At 38.3% G+C, this 20,801-nt stretch overlaps 2 protein-coding genes across 2 annotated transcripts; both read right to left on the bottom strand.

The window, feature by feature from the left end:
• Positions 1 to 2,615: 2,615 nt before the first annotated feature.
• On the bottom strand, positions 2,616 to 10,401 carry LOC121974392 (protein LIKE COV 2-like). The gene is made up of 8 exons (XM_042525427.1): positions 10,151 to 10,401; positions 8,141 to 8,193; positions 7,960 to 8,069; positions 4,614 to 4,781; positions 3,773 to 3,870; positions 3,198 to 3,324; positions 2,982 to 3,086; positions 2,616 to 2,897 (listed from the first exon to the last, which is right to left on the bottom strand). Exons 1-7 carry the CDS (start codon positions 10,253 to 10,255, stop codon positions 2,983 to 2,985), a joined length of 765 nt encoding a protein of 254 aa, XP_042381361.1. The 5' UTR covers positions 10,256 to 10,401; the 3' UTR covers positions 2,616 to 2,897; position 2,982.
• Positions 10,402 to 11,669: 1,268 nt separating this feature from the next.
• Positions 11,670 to 19,330, bottom strand: LOC121974391 (protein LIKE COV 2-like). Its single transcript, XM_042525425.1, has 7 exons — positions 19,087 to 19,330; positions 17,079 to 17,131; positions 16,897 to 17,006; positions 13,660 to 13,827; positions 12,820 to 12,917; positions 12,250 to 12,376; positions 11,670 to 12,141 (listed from the first exon to the last, which is right to left on the bottom strand). Exons 1-7 carry the CDS (start codon positions 19,189 to 19,191, stop codon positions 12,038 to 12,040), a joined length of 765 nt encoding a protein of 254 aa, XP_042381359.1. The 5' UTR covers positions 19,192 to 19,330; the 3' UTR covers positions 11,670 to 12,037.
• Between the last annotated feature and the right edge of the window lie 1,471 nt (positions 19,331 to 20,801).

Genomic DNA, 20,801 nt, shown 5'->3' with positions numbered 1-20,801 from the left:
AGTAATAAAGTGCATTTTTGGACTCCTCACAATCTCATAAGTCCATCAGGCCTGAAATGAATAAATCTGAGCTCTCTAAGTCGATCAATTAGTTTTGAATTTATACAAACTTACACTTATTCTGTAAGGTTAAGTTAGAAGAAGATAAATATGATATCAAATTGTCATTCTGGTCAGAAGAACACTGTGAGCATGGTGTGGAAAGACTAGTACCACGTTGGGCATGATATAAGAGGATCAAACCCAGTGTAGGCCTGATCTGAGCAAATCAGGCCCATGTTGGTCCTAGTCTCTAGGAGACTAGGCTTAAGTATTTTCACTGAAAGTTAGGATGATACTGAAGCACCTATGGGAGTCCGAAATAAGTAATGGAGGATAACTTTAAATTCTTTGCAACCTCAGAAATTCACATGACTTGAAATAGATATATCTGAGCTCTCTAGATCGATCAGTAGATTTTGACCGACTTAGGCTATTTGAATTTTTATAAACTTGCATCCATTCGGTAGGGTTGAATGAGAACAAAGTAAATATGCTGTTAAATTGTGATTATGATCAAAAGAACACTGTGAACATGGTGTGAAAAGACTAGGATCATGTTGGGCCTGATTCTCTCATATTAGGCCCAATGTGATCATGGTCTTCCCACACCATGCCCACAGTATTCCTTTGACCAGAATCAAGGTTTGATACCATATCTATTTTTCTTTCACTCAACTCTACTAAATAAGTACAGGTTTATAGAAATTCAAATAGTCTATGTCTATCAGTAGATTTCGATCAAAATTTACTGATCAACCTAAAGAGCTTAGATTATATTCATTTTAGGTCATGTATATTTTTGAGATTATAAAATATCTAAATGTATCCTCTATTATTTGTTTTAGATTTTTCATTGGTATTTTAGGATTTGTTTTAGATTTTTTATTGGTATTTTAGGACCGGTAAAGGAGGAAAAAACAATAAAAAGTTTAATTGGAGGAAGAGAAAAGAGAGTTCCATATAAATAATGGAAGAAAGGGAATAAAAAATTAGATTTAATAAGAGTTATAGGAAAGGAAAACCAGATAAATTAATAATTTCTTTGATAATTATCAAAATACGATGTGTATTTTCTTCAATTCTCAACTCTACGAAAATAATTTGAATATTTGACTCTATACCTTCCTTTTAAAAGGAAAGAATTAAAAGGCAAATATCTATTTTTTAATTGTTTAATTTTTCTTTTCACTTACAGTCGGATAAAGCAATAAAAAACTAACACGACCGCATAAAAAATTATAGAATAATTTTCTCTGTTTATATACTTACAACTTAAAATTATATATTTCACTTGACTTAAAACTAACAAAAATCAAAATAAAATATTTAAAATTTAAAAAATCGAAACTTAGCCATTAGGTTTGTTAATTTATGTTTTTGACTTTGAGGTTCATATAACATAAAAATTGTATTTTTTTTATAATCTGAATCACTCTAATTAGTTTTTTCTTAGAACGATGCCTCACTGCTTCAACTATAAATCGTCCTAAAACAACACGACAAAAAACTTTTATCTCTAATGGCTTTTAATGGTTTTGTTTGTGAGAAAGATTATGTGAGTTTCTCCTATCCGCTACTTTATCTATGGGGCAAAAAAAAAAAAAGAAGTTGAGGAATAAAAAAAAAGGTTGAACGATATTAATATTTAGGATAACTTTAATGTTATTAAAAATAATAATTTAGCTAAATAAAAATTCTTTCGCCCTTTTTTCTTTAATTTTGATAAAAGAATATTTACAACAAAATCATATTCGCCCACGTTAGTTTGTTCCAAGTAGAAGAAATAAAATATGTTTTTTCACTGAGAATTGTTCTTATTTAATTTTACTCCTTTCAATTGACCTCCGGCCCCTTCAATTTCAAATTTCCATCAGTGACAGCCAGTTTCCAAATTTTCTTGTACTTAAATTACTCATTTCGGTTGAAAATTGTTTCAAAAATCAATTTTCTTGAAGTGAATTTGCGATCATTTAAATATTCGTGATTTCATATCCATTTACGGCGACATTTTCATTTAAAAACCCAAGGGAATTCACAACCATCTCAACCATACATTCCAGGAACATTCTTATCCTAATGGAATGGTTACTTAAACAACTCAGTAGTCTGGAACAAATTTGGACAAAGTAAACACTCACACATTTGAAATGTTGTGCGAACTTGTTTCCATTTAAATGACATTTTAAAGATACTTGAAAATTTCATTTTCGCCCAATAAGCTAATTTTGAAATCAAACAGTGTCAACTTTATTGGAAGGAAATTTGAAAAGGAAGAGTACAAGGGGAAAAAGGCATTTTGCAAAGCCAGAAGCCTGTATATAGGAGTATTTTGCCAATAAATTCTAAAACTAAGGAGTACGATTTGATACCTCTGGTGGTGTTGCAGTGAATATGCTAGCTACAAGGTAGTATTAAGCATGCTAGGAACTTCTTACCCAGCCATGTGAGATGCAATTTGCTTCCAACCCTGTTTCATCTACTTTTAGCTTCAACATCCTGGCAATCGATCTACAATCTTAGACATGACTAGTGTTTATACCTGCAACAAACTTAAAGAAAGAGAGCACAACAACTCAAAACAAAGGAAAGGCCGGGTTGTGTAAGGCAAAGTAATAACATCTCTAAACTGCAACAATTGTAATCCAGGAACACACAGTCTTAGGTGTAGGTGTGACGTGTAGTTGGTTGACGGTAGTAATCTTCTATATTTGCACAAACACTCGCTCAACATTTAGAAGTGTTTACAACACACAATGATGCATGCTCAGTTCAAGCTTTACTAGCTAGGAAGTGTAATCTGGCTCCGGCTCACTAGGAAAGTGTGAAAGGCATGGCAAAACTGCAGCAGTGTGACCCTTGGAAAAGCACATACAAAGTTTGTGAGAAAAAGAAGAGGGAAACAGATCTGCAGTAGCAGAATGGCTTTGACACGCTTTCACCTTAATTTGTTATTCTGTTCAATCTGATGTTCTGGTTTTTCCGGGGAATCCCTTCCAGAGGAGCAATTGCCTGTGGCATTGTCATACCCCCCGAAACAATAATCTCTACAACAAGATCAAAATATAAAAATTTGAGAAAGTAATCATATATATTGCTCATAACTGAGCACATATCTGTAAAATGATTAAAAGTCCAGAGATGAAAAGGAGCCAAACCTATGCCTTCCCGAACAGAAAGGTTGGGCCTAATGATTTCTTCAGAGTTGACCAAGAATATATCACCGATATAAAGATGGTTGGTTGGAACATAAACACTGCATAACTCTTCATCACCTTTGTCATTCTGCAATGTGAAAGAATATTTTGTTTTTGAAAAAAAAATAAATCATACAATTCTAATAACATTTGCAACTTGGCATGGATGAGTATGGAAAAATTACATGTAAAGATAAATGAGTGCGACAGATATATGCTCGAATAATAACAGACCTATGATATACAGATTTATTGCTTATCAAACAAGTGATACATCACAAAGACTTTTCTAACAAGAAATGGAGTGATATAAAAACTGTAAAGCATAATAGGAGACTAAAAAGGTATGTTAGCTAGAAAAGCAAGCAACATAGAGGTACTTAAATGAAATGTCATTGATCGTGTCAAACACACCCATCTAACCAATTTGTTGCCAGAAAGTTGCAAACTTAAGCTATGACCAAGAAACTGCTATAATTTTTAGTAGTTGACTAGCCAAAGTCATTAATGTGAATTAATACAAGGAATTAAAATACCTGAAGAACCACTGTTGATGTAATAAAACCAAACGCATACTCCCCAACACGTGGATGACGAATAATTGCGACCTCTTTAAAAGCTGTGGTATTTTGATCTGTGCAAAAAGAGTAATGGTAAGTTAAAACATGGATTCATTCAATGCTCAGTTGAGTTGTCAATAAGAACATTTGTTAATTTGAAAGACAATTGTACAAAATGTAGAATTAGACCATGATTAATCAGATGTAATGCACAAACAAATAAATACTACATGCTTGAAAATTATGACATTAATAGTGGAGATACCAAAATCACAACAAGCCCAGCTAATTCCAAGTATTTGTAGTTTGCTACATGAATCCTAACCCACCTAATTGAACTCCATTCAAGGCAACTTGAGTCTTGGCAAAGTAATGGACAAGTTGAATCAATTTGAGTCAAAAAATTTAGGAAATATTAGAAATAAACTTGCCACGTGAAGAAATTTGTCAAAATTCCCATACAAACCAAGAAAATAACAAATTTGTTCCATTTGCAAAATAAATTAAGATAAAAAGGTAAATTATCTAGCAAAATAATACAAAACATCATGACAATGACACATGTATTGGGTTATTGTTGGAACAAAAGCAGTAACAAAATCATTTAAGGGAGGCAGAAAATTTATTGAGAAAATGTTCCTTAAAACCAGAAATGCCAATTTTGTATGGTACTAGTTAGCTCCTATGAGTGGGAAAAAGATACTGCAAATACAGTAGTTATTACAAGCAATCAATATGTAACCGCTGCCAACTGTATGCCTGATAGTTTTTCATAAAATAAAATGAAATATGGACCTTTTACAAACAAATGAAGTACCTGGAGAAATTGCAGTGCTAATTTGCTTTGATGCTGAATAAATGTGCCTTACAAAAGGCATTTTTTTTATAAACCACTCTCCCAACCAGACAACTGTTGATCCCAACCATGATGAAGCAAAGATTCCAATGAGAAATACGAATGCCAAAGATGTCAAGAATCCAAGGCCTGAAATTTGGAGAAGAAAGAAAATTCATGTTATAATGAATCCAGCCTCTGCTTATGTAAAAACATTAAAATAAAATTATAGTAAACAAAACTCCAAAATATAAGTACCAGCAACACAAGCAAACAAATTTTAGGTGAATGGTTAACAAACTATTCAAGGCACCATTATGCCCAGAGCAGATTATCATACTGCAGCACAGGTAAGTGCACAGAAAAAGAATTGGAAAATGGGTCACAAGATTTTAGCGCAATAAATCTTCAGCAACAAATTCATATAATTGTATCAATTTAACCACCCAAAGTAGAAGCTTCAATAAGCACCACGGTGCCCCCAGGGCGTAGCATAGACGGTGGGCGCATGATATCTCTGGCGTAATGGCCAGGGGTCGATTCTCAGGAACTGACGACCTGGGGTTTACCCCGCCATGCGCCTATGGCCTGTGTACCTGCATGAACCTCCCTCCATATCCGTGGGGCCGGCACTAGGGGGGCTGCTAAGGTAGCAGATCTACCTTTTTTTTCAATAAGCACCACGGATCCCCGGGGCTATGGTGCCGTGGTAAGATATCCAGGTTGTCACCAAAGCACCCGCAGTTCGAACACCAACTACAGCGTATTTGCAGGAATTTTTCCTCCAAATGGGGGCGTAACCAAAGGATGTTAGGCTTCTGGGCTGGTCATCGCGTGCGCTTCCTGATTACCCTGGTGACCGGTGGGAAACTTTCGTAGGGTCGGGCCGGTCACCCCCAGAGATATAGTCAATGAGGCCAACTGGGATTATCATTTTTTTTCAATAAGCACCACAGGGTCCCCGGGGTTATGGTGTCGCGGTAGGACATCCAGGTTGTCACCCAGGCACCCGCGGTTCGATCCCAGCTATGACATATTTACAGAAAATTTTCCTCCAAATGAGGTCACAATCAAAGGATGTTGGACTCTTGGACTGCCTGTCGCACGCGCTTCCCGATTTACCCTGGTGGTCGATGGGAAACTTTCATAGGACCGGGCCGGTCACCCCCACGGATAGTCAATGAGGCTAACTAGGATTGTCAAAAAAATTTTCAATAAGCACAACGGGTCCCCGGAGCTATGATGCCACGGTAGGACATCCAGGTTGTCACCCAGGCACTCGCGGTTTGAACCCCAGCTATGGCGTATTTGCAAAAGTTTTTCCTCCAAATGGGGAGCGCAATCAAAGGATGCTGGGCTTCTGGGCTGGTTGCCGCGTGCGCTTCCCGATTTACCCTGGTAGCCGGTAGAAAACTTTCGTGTGGTCGGGCTGGTCACCCCAGGGATAGTAAATGAGGCTGACTGAAATTATCATTTTTTTTCAATAAGCACCACGATGTCCCTGGCGCTATGGTGCCGCGGTAGGACATCCAGGTTGTCACCGAGACACCCACGGTTCGATCCCCAGTTATAGCGTATTTGCAAGAATTTTTCCTCCAAATGGGGGGCGCAATCAAAGGATACTGAGATTCTAGGCTAGCCGCTGCATGCGTTTCCCGATTTACCGTGATTGCCGGTAGAAAACTTTCATGGGGCCGGGCCGGTCACCCAGGGATAGTCAATGTGGGATTATCATATTTTTTTCAATAAGCACCACAGCGCCGTGGTAGGACATTCGGGTTGTCACTCAAGCACCCGCGGTTCAATCCCTAGCTATGATGTATTTGCAGGAATTTTTCCTCCAAATGAGGCGCAACCAAAGATTTATTGATTGCATGCACAATCGACAAAAACAGTTAATAAAAGTCGAGTGGACAAATATTCTTGTTAATAATTTAAATATCTGAATTTATTATTTAATTTTATTATTATTATTATTATTATTGATAAGGTAGGTATGCAACTATTTAAGTTGGTTAATTTTGAGAAAGGGTCGAGTCCTGACAAAGACCGAGGAATTACCCTCCCATGTGATGGCTAACTTCAGTTTACTGATTTACTCCCTCCCAGTGATGTGGGGCAGTCGTGGGAGGTCGCAAAGTGATGGATTTCACCTTTTGTAGAATTCAATAAGCACCACGGTATAGCCCCCAAGGCATAGCTGAGTTGGTTATCACATGGTAGGTTTGCAGAATTGAGAAAAGATTAAATCCCGACAAATTACCATCCCATGTGATGGTTAGCTTCGGTTTCCCAATTTACTTCCTTCTAATGGTGTGGGGCAGTCGTGTGGGGGAGCCGCTAGGGTGATAGATTTCACCTTTTATAGAATTCAATAAGCACCATGGTGGCCGGTCACCCCAGGTCCGGTGTTACCTGGTTCATCATTTTTTTTTTTCAATAAGTATCACGGGAATGCTTCTCGATTTTTTACCCTAGCAGTCGATGGGAAACTTCCATGGGGTTGGACGGTCGCCCGAGGTTCAGTGTTACCTGATTCAACATTTTTTTTCAATAAGCATCATGAAGACCCCCACGGGTTGGCGCAGTTGATATCTGCATGGTGGTTGATCCAATATGTCTTCAGGTAAATTCGCAGCATGTGCAAAATACTTTGTTGGATGCCTAACCTCCTTGTGTAAAGGGTTGTTATGCTAGGGCAAATACCCCTCGTGATTTACCCCCTTCTAGAGAGTGTGGGGTTGCCCTGGAGGGACCGTTAAGGTGACGGCTTCACCTTTTGCTCCAATTCAATAACCATTATGAAGAAACAAAATGAATTCAAAGAAGAAAACAACAATAATATTTTGAGATGATATAGGCAATAGTAATAGCTCTCACATTACCTATTTGTTTAAATATTAGACCTAGAATTGAGAAATATTTTTCAAAGTTTCTGCAATATATTTAAAACAACCTAGGGGAGGAAGAGTGTTATGGACCTACAGACTAATATTCAGCTTCATGATAATTCAAAACCTTGGATAAAAGGTTGCATGTTGATTTATAGTGGGTGCAGAACTTGAGATGTTTTGATACCATGTGAAAGATAATAAGGAGTGTCCAAAATCATACACCAGCAATCAGGTAGTCCCGTTCTACCCATACATATATTATACTAAAGGAAACCTACAAATAGACTTGCATACACTATATTCAAAGGTAGGTTCTCAAAAGTTGAATATAAGTTCAAAAAGGATTTTATTTAATTATAGAATAACTCCAATTCCTACTACAATTAATAAACAAGTTTCCACAATATGCATTAAAGGGAAAAGAAAGGACTCACCAAAGATATTGAATCCCAGCTTGTCATATATTGGACTGAAAAAACTATCAACGAACTGAATAAACCACCATGTAATGTAAAAAGTGATTGCAACGGGGAAGAGAACTACACTGAAAAGAAACAAGTGTCAAAAAAAAAAATTTAATTGCAAGAAGAAGAAGAATAAATATGAGAATGGTACCATCCGGTCATAAACTTCTTTGACACCCAGCTCTGAAGAACAGCGCAACAAGCCTGTGTACTAACAAGGTCAAAGTCTGTGAGTAAACTACATATGATAAGCTAGCTAGACATGATTAAAGATGTAATGCATGTCATTGTTTGTTACTCCATAAACAAGAACAACAAGAAACAATTTTAACTTCTCAGTTGACTAAACAAACAAATTGTAAACTTTAGTGACATGTATGGAATGCAAATTTTTCATGGAGTATGAAATGCATGTCTCTTGAGATTAAGAAGAAAAAACTTCCTGTAAGGTATCTATTGAGTGCAAATTGAACAATAAGACCATGTTTTTCACAAGAGGAAGGAAAAAACTTAGAAAAGAAAGAGGGTACAAAAAATAATTCATAAAAAAATAGTAGGGAAATATTTCCACAGTTTTTATTTCCTAGAGAGAAATAAAAAGAAGGAAATCATTTCATTGGAGGGAAAAATAAGAAAATCAGGTCATTTATTTTTTTTAGTTAAATGAGATGGCATTCGGACCACATTGGTAATTTATTTTTTTAGTTAAATGAGATGGCATTCAGACCACATTGGGAGAAAGCCAATTCACTACAATGGGGAAACAATTCCCCAACCATTTCCTTCCCTCCCTCCATTTTCGCCCAAGGAAACAAAGAAAAAGGGTGGGTACCTAAGAAAGCGATTCATTACAGTAGGGAAAATAATCTCCCCCACATTTCCTTCTCTCCCTCCTTTTCTTCCCAAGGAAACAAAGGGAAAGAGTATCTGAGATATCATTACTAAGTAAATCAATCATGTATGCTGTATGCATAGCATCCACGTGCAAAGATAGCAAGTTAGACCCCTATCGTTCTCTCAACTTTGTTACTTGATAGACAAAAATCATAATACACGACTCGTATGGGTAACACAAATAATGACTAGTACAAATTTATATCTTATAGTGAAGAACAACTTGAAGAGGAGCCTTGGCACAACGGTAAAGTTGTTGCTTTGTGACCAAAAGATCACGAGTTCGAATTCTGGAAACAACATCTTGCAAAATGCAGGGTAAGCTGCTTATAATGGATCCTTCCTCGGGACCCGCATGGCGGGAGCTTTGTGCATCAGGCTGGACTTTATAGTGAAGAACAACTTATGTGATTTTATGATATTTTCAGTCTGTTATGTCCAAAGATTAATATCATCTATCATCCCGATATTTAATATTAGTTCCACATGCTTTTTCTCAAAAAGAAAAGAAAAGAATAGCCATCATCACTCTATAGCCGAAAATAGGTGAATTTTTTTTAAGTGAGTTTCCTTTGTTTAGGAAAGTAAATGTGATGTCACATTCTATTTCAAGTAGCACATATATTGATATTAAAAAAAATCCATCATTTGAAAGTAAAATTGTACAATATATATAGTTCCCTTTATTGAAGTTTGCATACAAAATTTAGGTTTAGCCAGTTACTAGAGATGTTTGTACAATTCTTAGATGTTGGATTAACTGCAACTTGAGCTGAAACATACAAATTGTATTCACCAAGGCTTTGCTATCTGTATACTGTTGTAATGGCATAGCCATAGAATGTGTGTCTAAGCCTACTTGAACCCAGAAATCTATTAATTTTCATACCAATTAATAAGTTAAAACTACGGCCTTTTATATCCCTTCCATAGATGATCGCTCTATTTTATGTATCCTGCATCGGCTCATTTTTTCAAATCGATTACTTTGCTCAAAACCAGTTAACATTCTCTGTCATCCAGCTAACTAGGAAACAATTGATTGAATCAAACTATAATCCTAAACCAACATATTACCAAACTCGACTTATCCAACTGAAAGGGCGCACAACTCGATACAATATGCATCTAAAGCCAACCAAAACCCCTCCTGCTATAATATTGTCCCACATTTTCAATAGATCTAAATCAGAACCCCAATCAACCGCAATCAAAGCTAACAAAGCCACAATCAATTCACATGCTATCAGATCTGACAGACACGCACCTTCCTGGTGGAAGAACTCGGCGAAATTGGGGGCGCTTTGGCTGGATCTTCCGGGTCCGCCGCCTGGCTAAGCGGAATCGACGTGGAATCATTCTCTTCCGCCATTTTCTCCTCTCCTCTCCTCTCCTCGCTTCCCCTCTCTCTCTCTCCCCCGATCTCGACGCCTACGCCGAATCGCGAGACTTGACCTAACGCCCCCCCCTGCTGGAAGCGCAGGAGTAGACAGCAAGGAATGCTGATGGGGAAGGGCGTTTCCCAACGGTGGTTATAATCAGCGGCAGAAAAAATCAATTTAAATGACTAAAACACCCTTATCCATTTGAGCTAATCCCTGGGGCGGAGTCAAACAAGACGCCAGCCGAGTCCAAGTTGGAGACCAACCACACGCTTCCTTGACTAGTGACTTCATCGTAAATATAAATACATTAATTAAATAATTACAAAATATATACATTTTCTTTGACGGAATAATCTAACATATTTTTGGTCGTTAATAAAACACGTACATTATTAACTTTGATAAAAAAAAAAAAATAGTCAGTGGATTCGCACGATCAGAGGGCAAAAAAGAGACTAACTGAGATTTGCAGGTGTTACGACTAGAAGCAATTAGTCTAAATCCACTTTAAACAGTCTAATGTAACTCAGTTTTAGAGCAATGCAAGATTATAGGCATCTCATGGCATGGTCTCAGAATTTCATGGCGTCAGATTCAATGATATCTGGCCTGGTAAATCTTGTAGTTGAGGAAATGTACTCAGAGTGTGTATTTGATTATCGTAATTAGCAGGTAATCATATAACTAATATAAAGAATAAAATATAATTTATATTATTTGATTCAATCTTTAGAATGCACTGATTTTACTATAATCTTCCTTGATAAAGGAACCTGCTGTATCAAGTGCTGCTGCAAACAAAGGAACCTGCGACTCCTTTGCGCCATTAATCCGCCATAAACATCTATCTTGAGGCGTCGATCCTCACCTCTGACGTGTCCAGCGTGCACAGTAATGTCCGGATCTGCTGCCGACCAAAGGAGCCTTTTCTTTCTTCCGCCGCCGACAACAAGAAAAGGGGATGAAACCCTTTTTCATCACAGCCTCCAGCAATTAGCGGTGCCGCCTGATACTTGAAAATTTCATTTTCGCCCAATAAGCTAATTTTGAAATCAAACAGTGTCAACTTTATTGGAAGGAAATTTGAAAAGAGTACAAGGGGAAAAAGGCATTTTGCAAAGCCAGAAGCCTGTATAAAGGAGTATTTTGCCAATAAATTCTAAAACTAAAGAGCACGATTTGATAGTGCCTGAATACCTCTGGTGGTGTTGCAGTGAATATGCTAGCTACAAGGTAGTATTAAGCATGCTAGGAACATCTTACCCAGCCCTGTGAGATGCAATTTTCTTCCAACCCTGTTTCATCTACTTCTAGCTTCAACATCCTGGCAATCGATCTACAATCTTAGACATGACTAGTGTTTATACCTGCAACAAACTCAAAGAAAGAGAGCACAACAACTCAAAACAAAGGAAAGGCCGGGTTGTGTAAGGCAAAGTAATAACATCTCTAAACTGCAACAATTGTAATCCAGGAACACACAGTCTTAGGTGTAGGTGTGACGTGTAGTTGGTTGACGGTAGTAATCTTCTATATTTGCACAAACACTCGCTCAACATTTAGAAGTGTTTACAACACACAATGATGCATGCTCAGTTCAAGCTTTACTAGCTAGGAAAGTGTAATCTGGCTCTGGCTCACTAGGAAAGTGTGAAAGGCATGGCAAAACTGCAGCAGTGTGACCCTTTGAAAAGCACATACAAAGTTTGTGAGAAAAAGAAGAGGGAAACAGATCTGCAGTAGCAGAATGGCTTTGACACGCTTTCACCTTAATTTGTTATTCTGTTCAATCTGATGTTCTGGTTTTTCCGGGGAATCCCTTCCAGAGGAGCAATTGCCTGTGGCATTGTCATACCCCCCGAAACAATAATCTCTACAACAAGATCAAAATATAAAAATTTGAGAAAGTAATCATATATATTGCTCATAACTGAGCACATATCTGTAAAATGATTAAAAGTCCAGAGATGAGGAGCCAAACCTATGCCTTCCCGAACAGAAAGGTTGGGCCTGATGATTTCTTCAGAGTTGACCAAGAATATATCACCGATATAAAGATGGTTGGTTGGAACATAAACACTGCATAACTCTTCATCACCTTTGTCATTCTGCAATGTGAAAGAATATTTTGTTTTTGAAAAAAAACAAATCATACAATTCTAATAACATCTGCAACTTGACATGGATGAGTATGGAAAAATTACATGAAAGATAAATGAGTGCTACAGCTATATGCTCGAATAATAACAGACCTATGATATACAGATTTATTGCTTATCAAACAAGTGATACATCACAAAGACTTTTCTAACAAGAAATGGAGTGATATAAAAAACTGTAAAGCATAATAGGAGACTAAAAAGGTATGTTAGCTAGAAAAGCAACATAGAGGTACTTAAATGAAATGTCATTGATCGTGTCAAACACACTCATCTAACCAATTTGTTGCCAGAAAGTTGCAAACTTAAGCTATGACCAAGAAACTGCTATAATTTTTAGTAGTTGACTAGCCAAAGTCATTAATGTGAATTAATACAAGGAATTAAAATACCTGAAGAACCACTGTTGATGTAATAAAACCAAACGCGTACTCCCCAACACGTGGATGACGAATAATTGCGACCTCTTTAAAAGCTGTGGTATTTTGATCTGTGCAAAAATAGTAATGGTAAGTTAAAACATGGATTTATTCAATGCTCAGTTGAGGTGTCAATAAGAACATTTGTTAATTTGAAAGACAATTGTACAAAATGTAGAATTAGACCATGATTAGTAAGATGTAGTGCACAAATAAATAAATACTACATGCTTGAAAATTATGACATTAATAGTGGAGATACCAAAATCACAACAAGCCTAGCTAAGTCCAAGTATTTGCAGTTTGCTACATGAACCCTAACCCACCTAATTGAACTCCATTCAAGGCAATTTGAGTCTTGGCAAAGTAATGGACAAGTTGAATCAATTTGAGTCAAAAAATTTAGGAAATATTAGAAATAAACATGCCACGTGAAGAAATTTGTCAAAATTCCCATACAAACCAAGAAAATACAAATTTGTTCCATTTGCAAAATAAATTAAGATAAAAAAGTAAATTATCTAGCAAAATAATACAAAACATCATGACAATGTCACATGTATTGGGTTATTGTTGGAACAAAAGCAGTAACAAAATCATTTAAGGGAGGCAGAAAATTTATTGAGAAAATGTTCCTTAAAACCAGAAATGCCAATTTTGTATGGTACTAGTTAGCTCCTATGAGTGGGAAAAAGATACTGCAAATACAGTAGTTATTACAAGCAATCAATATGTAACCGCTGCCAACTGTATGTCTGATAGTTTTTCATAAAATAAAATGAAATATGGACCTTTTTCAAACAAATGAAATACCTGGAGAAATTGCAGTGCTAATTTGCTTTGATGCTGAATAAATGTGCCTTACAAAAGGCATTTTTTTTATAAACCACTCTCCCAACCAGACGACTGTTGATCCCAACCATGATGAAGCAAAGATTCCAATGAGAAATACGAATGCCAAAGATGTCAAGAATCCAAGGCCTGATATTTGGAGAAGAAAGAAAATTCATGTTATAATGAATCCAGCCTCTGTTTATGTAAAAACATTAAAATAAAATTATAGTAAACAAAACTCCAAAATATAAGTAACAACAACACAAGCAAACAAATTTTAGGTGAATGGTTAACACATTATTCAAGGCACCATTATGCCCAGAGCAGATTATCAACTGCAGCACAGGTAAGTGCACAGAAATAGAATTGGAAAATGGGTCACAAAATTTTAGCGCAATAAATCTTCAGCAACAAATTCATATAATTGTATCAATTTAACCACCCAAAGTAGAAGCTTCAATAAGCACCACGGGGTCCCAAGGCCATGGTGCCGTGGTAGGACATCCAGGTTGTCACTCAGGCACCCGCGGTTCGAACCCTAGCTACGGCGTATTTGCAAGAATCTTTCCTCCAAATGGAGGGTGTAACCAAAGGATGCTGGGTTCTAGGCTGGCCGCGGCGTGCGCTTCTCGATTTACCCTGGTGACGGGTGGGAAACTTCCGTGGGGCCAGGCCGGTCACCCCAGAGATAGTCAATGAGGCTAATTGGGATTATCATTTTTTTTTTCAATAAGCACCACAGGTCCAGGCCGGTCACCCAGAGATAGTCAATGAGACTAATTGGGATTATCATTTTTTTTTTTCAATAAGCACCACGGGGTCCCTGGGGTTATGGTGCCGCAGTAGAACATCCAGGCACCTACGGTTCGATCCCCAGCTATGACATATTTGTAGGAATTTTTCCTCCAAATGAGGGTCGCAATCAAAGGATGTTGGACTCTTGGACTGCCTGTCGCGCGCGCTTCCCGATTTACCCTAGTGGCCGGTGGGAAACTTCCATAGGGTATGGTTGGTCACCCAGGGATAGTCAATGAGGCTAACTAGGATTATCAATTTTTTTTTCAATAAGCACCACGGGTCCCCGGGGCTATGATGCCACGGTAGGGCATCCAGGTTGTCACCCAGGCACCCGCGATTCGAACCCTAGCTATGGTGTATTTGCAGAAATTTTTCCTCCAACTGGGGGGCGCAATCAAAGGATGTTGGGCTTCTGGGCTGGCCGCCGCGTGCGCTTCCCGATTTACCCTGGTAGTCGGTGGAAAACTTCTGTGGGTCAGGCCAGTCACCTAAGGATAGTCAATGAGACTAACTGGAATTATCATTTTTTTTCAATATGCACCACGATGTCCTTGGGGCTATAGTGCCGCAGTAGGACATTCAGGTTGTCACCCAGGCACCCGCGGTTCGATCCCAGTTATGGCGTATTTATAAGAATTTTTTCTATAAATGGGAGGCGCAATCAAAGGATGCTGAGAATCTATGCTGACCGTCGCATGCGCTTCCCGATTTATCGTGGTGGTCAATAGAAAACTTTTGTGGGGCCAGGCCGGGCCGGTCACCAAGGATAGTCAATATGGGATTATCATATTTTTTTTCAATAAGCACCACAGCGCTACGGTAGGACATTCGGGTTGTCACCCAAGCACTCGCGGTTCGATCCCCAACTATGACGTATTTGCAGGAAATTTTCCTCCAAATGTGGCGCGCAACCAAAGAATGTTGGGTTTCTGGATTGTCCGCCGCGCGCGCTTCCCGATTTATCCTAGTGGCCGGTGAGAAAATTCCGTGGGACCGGACCGGTTACCCTCGGGCTAGTCATGAGGCTAACTGTGTTTATTATTATTATTATTATTATTATTATTATTCAATAAGCACCATGGCGCCCCCAGGATATAGCCGAGTTGGTTATCACATAGCAGATTTATAGAATTGAGCAAGGGTTGAATCCTAGCAAAGACAGAGGAATTACCCTCCCATGTGATGGTTAACTTCAGTTTACTGATTTACTCCCTCCCAATGGTGTGGGGCAATCGTGGGAGGCCGCCAAAGTGATGGATTTCACCTTTTGTAGAATTCAATAAGCACCACGGTATAGCCCCCAGGGCTAGCCAAGTTGGTTATCACATGGTAGGTTTGCATAATTGAGCAAAGATTAAATCCCGACAAATTACCCTCCCATGTGATGGTTAGTTTCGATTTCCCAATTTACTGGGGCAGTCGTGTGGGGGTGCCGCCAGGGTAATAGATTTAACCGTTTATAGAATTCAATAAGCACCACGGTGGCCAGTCACCCTAGGTTCGGTGTTACCTGGTTCATCATTTTTTTCCAATAAGCATCACGGGAATGCTTCTCGATTTTTACCGTAGCAGCCGATGGGAAACTTCCATGGAGTTGGACGGTCGCCCGAGGTTCAGTGTTACCTGGTTCAACATTTTTTTCAATAAGCATCATGAAGACCCCCACGGGTTGGCACAGTTGATACCTGCATGGTGGTTGATCCAATAGGTCTTCAGGTCAATTCCCAATATGTGCAAAATACCTTGTTGGGTGCCTAACCTCCCTGTGCAAAGGGTCGTTATGCTAGGGCAAATAGCCCCCGTGATTTACCCCCTTCCAGAGAGTGTGGGGTTGCCCTGTAGGGACCGCTAATGTGACGACTTCACCTTTTGCTCCAATTCAATAAGCATTATGAAGAAACAAAATGAATTCAAAGAAGAAAACAATAATAATATTTTGAGATGATATAGGCAATACTAATAGCTCTCACATTTCCTATTTGTTTAAATATTAGACCTAGAATTGAGAAATATTTTTCAAAGTTTCTGCAATATATTTAAAACAACCTAAGGGAGGAAGAGTGTTATGGACCTACAGACTTATATTCAGCTTCATGATATTTCAAAACCTTGGATAAAAGATTGCATGTTGATTTATAGTGGGTGCAGAACTTGAGATGTTTTGATACCATGTGAAAGATAATAAGGAGTGTCCAAAATCATACACCGGCAATCAGGTAGTCCCGTTCTACACATACATATATTATACTAAAGGAAACCTACAAATAGACTTGCATACACTATATTCAAAGGTAGGTTCTCAAAAGTTGAATATAAGTTCAAAAAGGATTTTACTTAATTATAGAATAACTCCAATTCCTACTACAATTGATAAACAAGTTTCCACAATATGCATTGAAGGGAAAAGAAAGGACTCACCAAAGATATTGAATCCCAGCTTGTCATATATTGGACTGAAAAAACTATCAACGAACTGAATAAACCACCATGTAATGTAAAAAGTGATTGCAACGGGGAAGAGAACTACACTGAAAAGAAACAAGTGTCAAAAAAAAAAAAATTAATTGCAAGAAGAAGAAGAATAAATATGAGAATGGTACCATCCGGTCATAAACTTCTTTGACACCCAGCTCTGAAGAACAGCGCAACAAGCCTGTGTAAGAACAAGGTCAAAGTCTGAGTAAACTACATATGATAAGCTAGCTAGACATGATTAAAGATGTAATGCATGTCATTGTTTGTTACTCCATAAACAAGAACAACAAGAAACAATTTTAACTTCTTAGTTGACTAAACAAACAAATTGTAAACTTTAGTGACATGTATGGAATGCAAAATTTTCATGGAGTATGAAATGGATGTTCTTGAGATTAAGAAGAAAAAACTTCCTGTAAGGTATCTATTGAGTGCAAATTGAACAATAGGACCATGTTTTTCACAAGGGGAAGGAAAAAACTTAGAAAAGAAAGAGGGTACAAAAAATAATTCATAAAAAAATAGTAGGGAAATATTTCCACAGTTTTTATTTCCTAGAGAGAAATAAAAAGAAGGAAATCATTTCATTGGAGGGAAAAATAAGTACAAATCAAGTAATTTATTTTTTTTTGTTAAATGAGATGGCATTCGGACCACATTGGTAATTTATTTTTTTAGTTAAATGAGATGGCATTCAGACCACATTGGGTGAAAGCCAATTCACTACACTGGGGAAACAATTCCCCAACCATTTCCTTCCCTCCCTCCATTTTCGCCCAAGGAAACAAAGAAAAAGGGTGGGTACTTAAGAAAGCGATTCATTACAATAGGGAAAATAATCTCCCCCACATTTCCTTCTCTCCCTCCTTTTCTTCCCAAGGAAACAAAGGGAAAGAGTACCTGAGATATCATTACTAAGTAAATCAATCATGTATGCTGTATGCATAGCATCCACGTGCAAAGATAGCAAGTTAGACCCCTATCGTTCTCTCAACTTTGTTACTTGATAGACAAAAATCATAATACACAACTCATATGGGTAACACAAATAATGACTAGTACAAATTTATATCTTATAGTGAAGAACAACTTGAAGGGGAGCTTTGACACAACGACAAAGTTGTTGCTTTGTGACCAAAAGGTCACGGGTCCGAATTCTAGAAACGACCTCTTGCAAAATGCAGGGTAAGGCTGCTTATAATGGATTCTTCCTCGGGACCTCGTATGGCGGGAGCTTCGTGCATCGGGCTGGCCTTTATAGTGAAGAACAACTTATGTGATTTTATGATACTTTCAATCTGTTATGTCCAAAGATTAATATCATCTATCATCCCGATATTTAATATTAGTTCCACATGCTTTTTCTCAAAAAGAAAAGAAAATAATAGCCATCATCACTCTATAGCCGAAAATAGGTGAATTTTTTTGAAGTTAGTTTCCTTTGTTTAGGAAAGTAAATGTGATGTCATATCCTATTTTAAGTAGCACATATATTGGTATTAAAAAAAATCCATCATTTGAAAGTAAAATTGTACAATATATATAGTTCCCTTTATTGAAGTTTGCATACAAAATTTAGGTTTAGCCAGTTACTAGAGATGTTTGTACAATTCTTAGATGATTAATCTGCAACTTGAGCTGAAACATACAAATTGTATTCACCAAGGCTTTGCTATCTGTATCCTGTTGTAATGGCATAGCCATAGAATGTGTGTCTAAGCCTACTCGAACCCAGAAATCTATTAATTTTCATACCAATTAATAAGTTAAAACTACAGCCTTTTATATCCCTTCCATAGATGATCGCTCTATTTTATGTATCCTGCATCGGCTCATTTTTTCAAATCGATTACTTTGCTCAAAACCAGTTAACATTCTCTGCCATCCAGCTAACTAGGAAACAATTGATTGAATCAAACTATAATCCTAAACCAACATATTACCAAACTCGACTTATCCAACTGAAAGGGCGCAAAACTCGACACAATATGCACCTAAAGCCAACCAAAACCCCTCCTGCTATAATATTGTCCCACATTTTCAATAGATCTAAATCAGAACCCCAATCAACCGCAATCAAAGCTAACAAAGCGACAATCAATTCACATGCTATCAGATCTGACAGACACGCACCTTCCTGGTGGAAGAACTCGGCGAAATTGGGGGCGCTTTGGCCGGATCTTCCGGGTCCGCCGCCTGGCTAAGCGGAATCGACGTGGAATCATTCTCTTCCGCCATTTTCTCCTCTCCTCTCCTCTCCTCGCTTCCCCTCTCTCTCTCTCCCGATCTCGACGCCTACGCCGAATCGCGAGACTTGACCTAACGCCCCCCTGCTGGAGCGCAGGAGTAGACAGCAAGGAATGCTGATGGGGAAGGGCGTTTCCCAACGGTGGTTATAATCAGCGGCAGAAAAAAACAATTTAAATGACTAAAACACCCTTATCCATTCGAGCTAATCCCTGGGGCGGAGTCAAACAAGACGCCAGCCGAGTCCAAGTTGGAGACCAACCACACGCTTCCTTGACTAGTGACTTCATAGTAAATATAATACATTACATTAATTAAATAAATACAAAATATATACATTTTCTTTGACTGAATAATCTAATATATTTTTGGTCGTTAATAAAACACGTAGATTATTAATTTTGATAAAATAAAAATAGTCGGTGGATTCGCACGATCAAAGGGCAAAAAAGAGACTAACTGAGATTTATAGCTTGGCGTGTTACGACTAGAAGCAATTAGTCTAAATCCACTTTAAACAGTCTAATGTAACTCAGTTTTAGAGCAATACAAGAGTATAGGCATCTCATGGCATGGTCTCAGAATTTCATGGCATCAGATTCAATGGTATCTGGCCTGGTAAATCTTGTAGTTGAGGAAATGTACTCAGAGTGTGTATTTGATTATCGTAATTAGCAGGTAATCATATAACTAATATAAAGAATAAAATATAATTTATATTATTTGATTCAATCTTTAGAATGCACTGATTTTACTATAATCTTCCTTGATAAAGGAACCTGCTGTATCAAGTGCTGCTGCAAACAAAGGAACCTGCGACTCCTTTGCGCCATTAATCCGCCATAAACATCTATCTTGAGGCGTCGATCCTCACCTCTGACGTGTCCAGCGTGCACAGTAATGTCCGGATCTGCTGCCGACCAAAGGAGCCTTTTCTTTCTTCCGCCGCCGACAACAAGAAAAGGGGATGAAACCCTTTTTCATCACAGCCTCCAGCAATTAGCGGTGCCGCCTGACGCCATCTGTCGGCAGCTCCTACCAGCAAGATTGCAGCACCGCCGACCCTTGCTCTTGCTCCTCTATTGCCACCCAACGAAACTGTGCACCTGCTGCCGCCGGTGCACTTGTTGCCGCTGGCCTCTCTGACCACGGCCCCTGCTGCCAGCAGACATCCGGACAACCACCGATTAGCAGCGGCTGCCGTTCAGTTTCTACCGCCGCCCTTGGTTGTCGCCCCGTCCACTGGACGCTGGCCAACTTCCCTACAACTATATCAAAGTGTTGCTCACGCTGGAGAACCTCCTGTTCCGTCGCTGCCGCCAGTTCCGCAGAAGGTGCTGTCTCGCTGGAACCATCTTTCGTCACGCTGCAGGAGAAGAAAAGGACAATGCCACATAATCGACAACATCATGGTCAAAAACAAAATTCATAAGTCAAATTTATCATATCATTGGAAAAATCAATGCTCCAGCAAATTTAATTGATCATATACTCGGGAGTAAATATTAAATTTATCTTAAAATTGGACATATTAATATTCATTATCCTAGACTATTTAATTTAAATTTTATTGATGTTCCTGCAACTTTAAGACAACCAAT

This window comes from Zingiber officinale, chromosome 4B (genome assembly GCF_018446385.1).
Source record: "Zingiber officinale cultivar Zhangliang chromosome 4B, Zo_v1.1, whole genome shotgun sequence".
NCBI lineage: Eukaryota > Viridiplantae > Streptophyta > Magnoliopsida > Zingiberales > Zingiberaceae > Zingiber > Zingiber officinale.
The sequence above is the reverse complement of the archived record's forward strand: the minus strand, read 5'-3'. Positions and strand labels throughout refer to the sequence as shown.

Excerpts from the sequence above, each read along its gene's own strand:
- LOC121974391 (XM_042525425.1), bottom strand. The coding sequence starts at position 19,191 with ATGGCGGAAGAGAATGATTCCACGTCGATTCCGCTTAGCCAGGCGGCG. Across the intron at positions 12,918-13,659 it reads TAGCACTGCAATTTCTCCAG|ATCAAAATACCACAGCTTTT; the intron begins GTATTTCATTTG and ends ATTTTTGCACAG. Across the intron at positions 12,377-12,819 it reads CATCAACAGTGGTTCTTCAG|AATGACAAAGGTGATGAAGA; the intron begins GTATTTTAATTC and ends TTCACATTGCAG.
- LOC121974392 (XM_042525427.1), bottom strand. The coding sequence starts at position 10,255 with ATGGCGGAAGAGAATGATTCCACGTCGATTCCGCTTAGCCAGGCGGCG. Across the intron at positions 8,194-10,150 it reads CGAGTTCTTCCACCAGGAAG|GCTTGTTGCGCTGTTCTTCA; the intron begins GTGCGTGTCTGT and ends GTTAGTACACAG. Across the intron at positions 4,782-7,959 it reads GCTGGGATTCAATATCTTTG|GCCTTGGATTCTTGACATCT; the intron begins GTGAGTCCTTTC and ends TCCAAATTTCAG.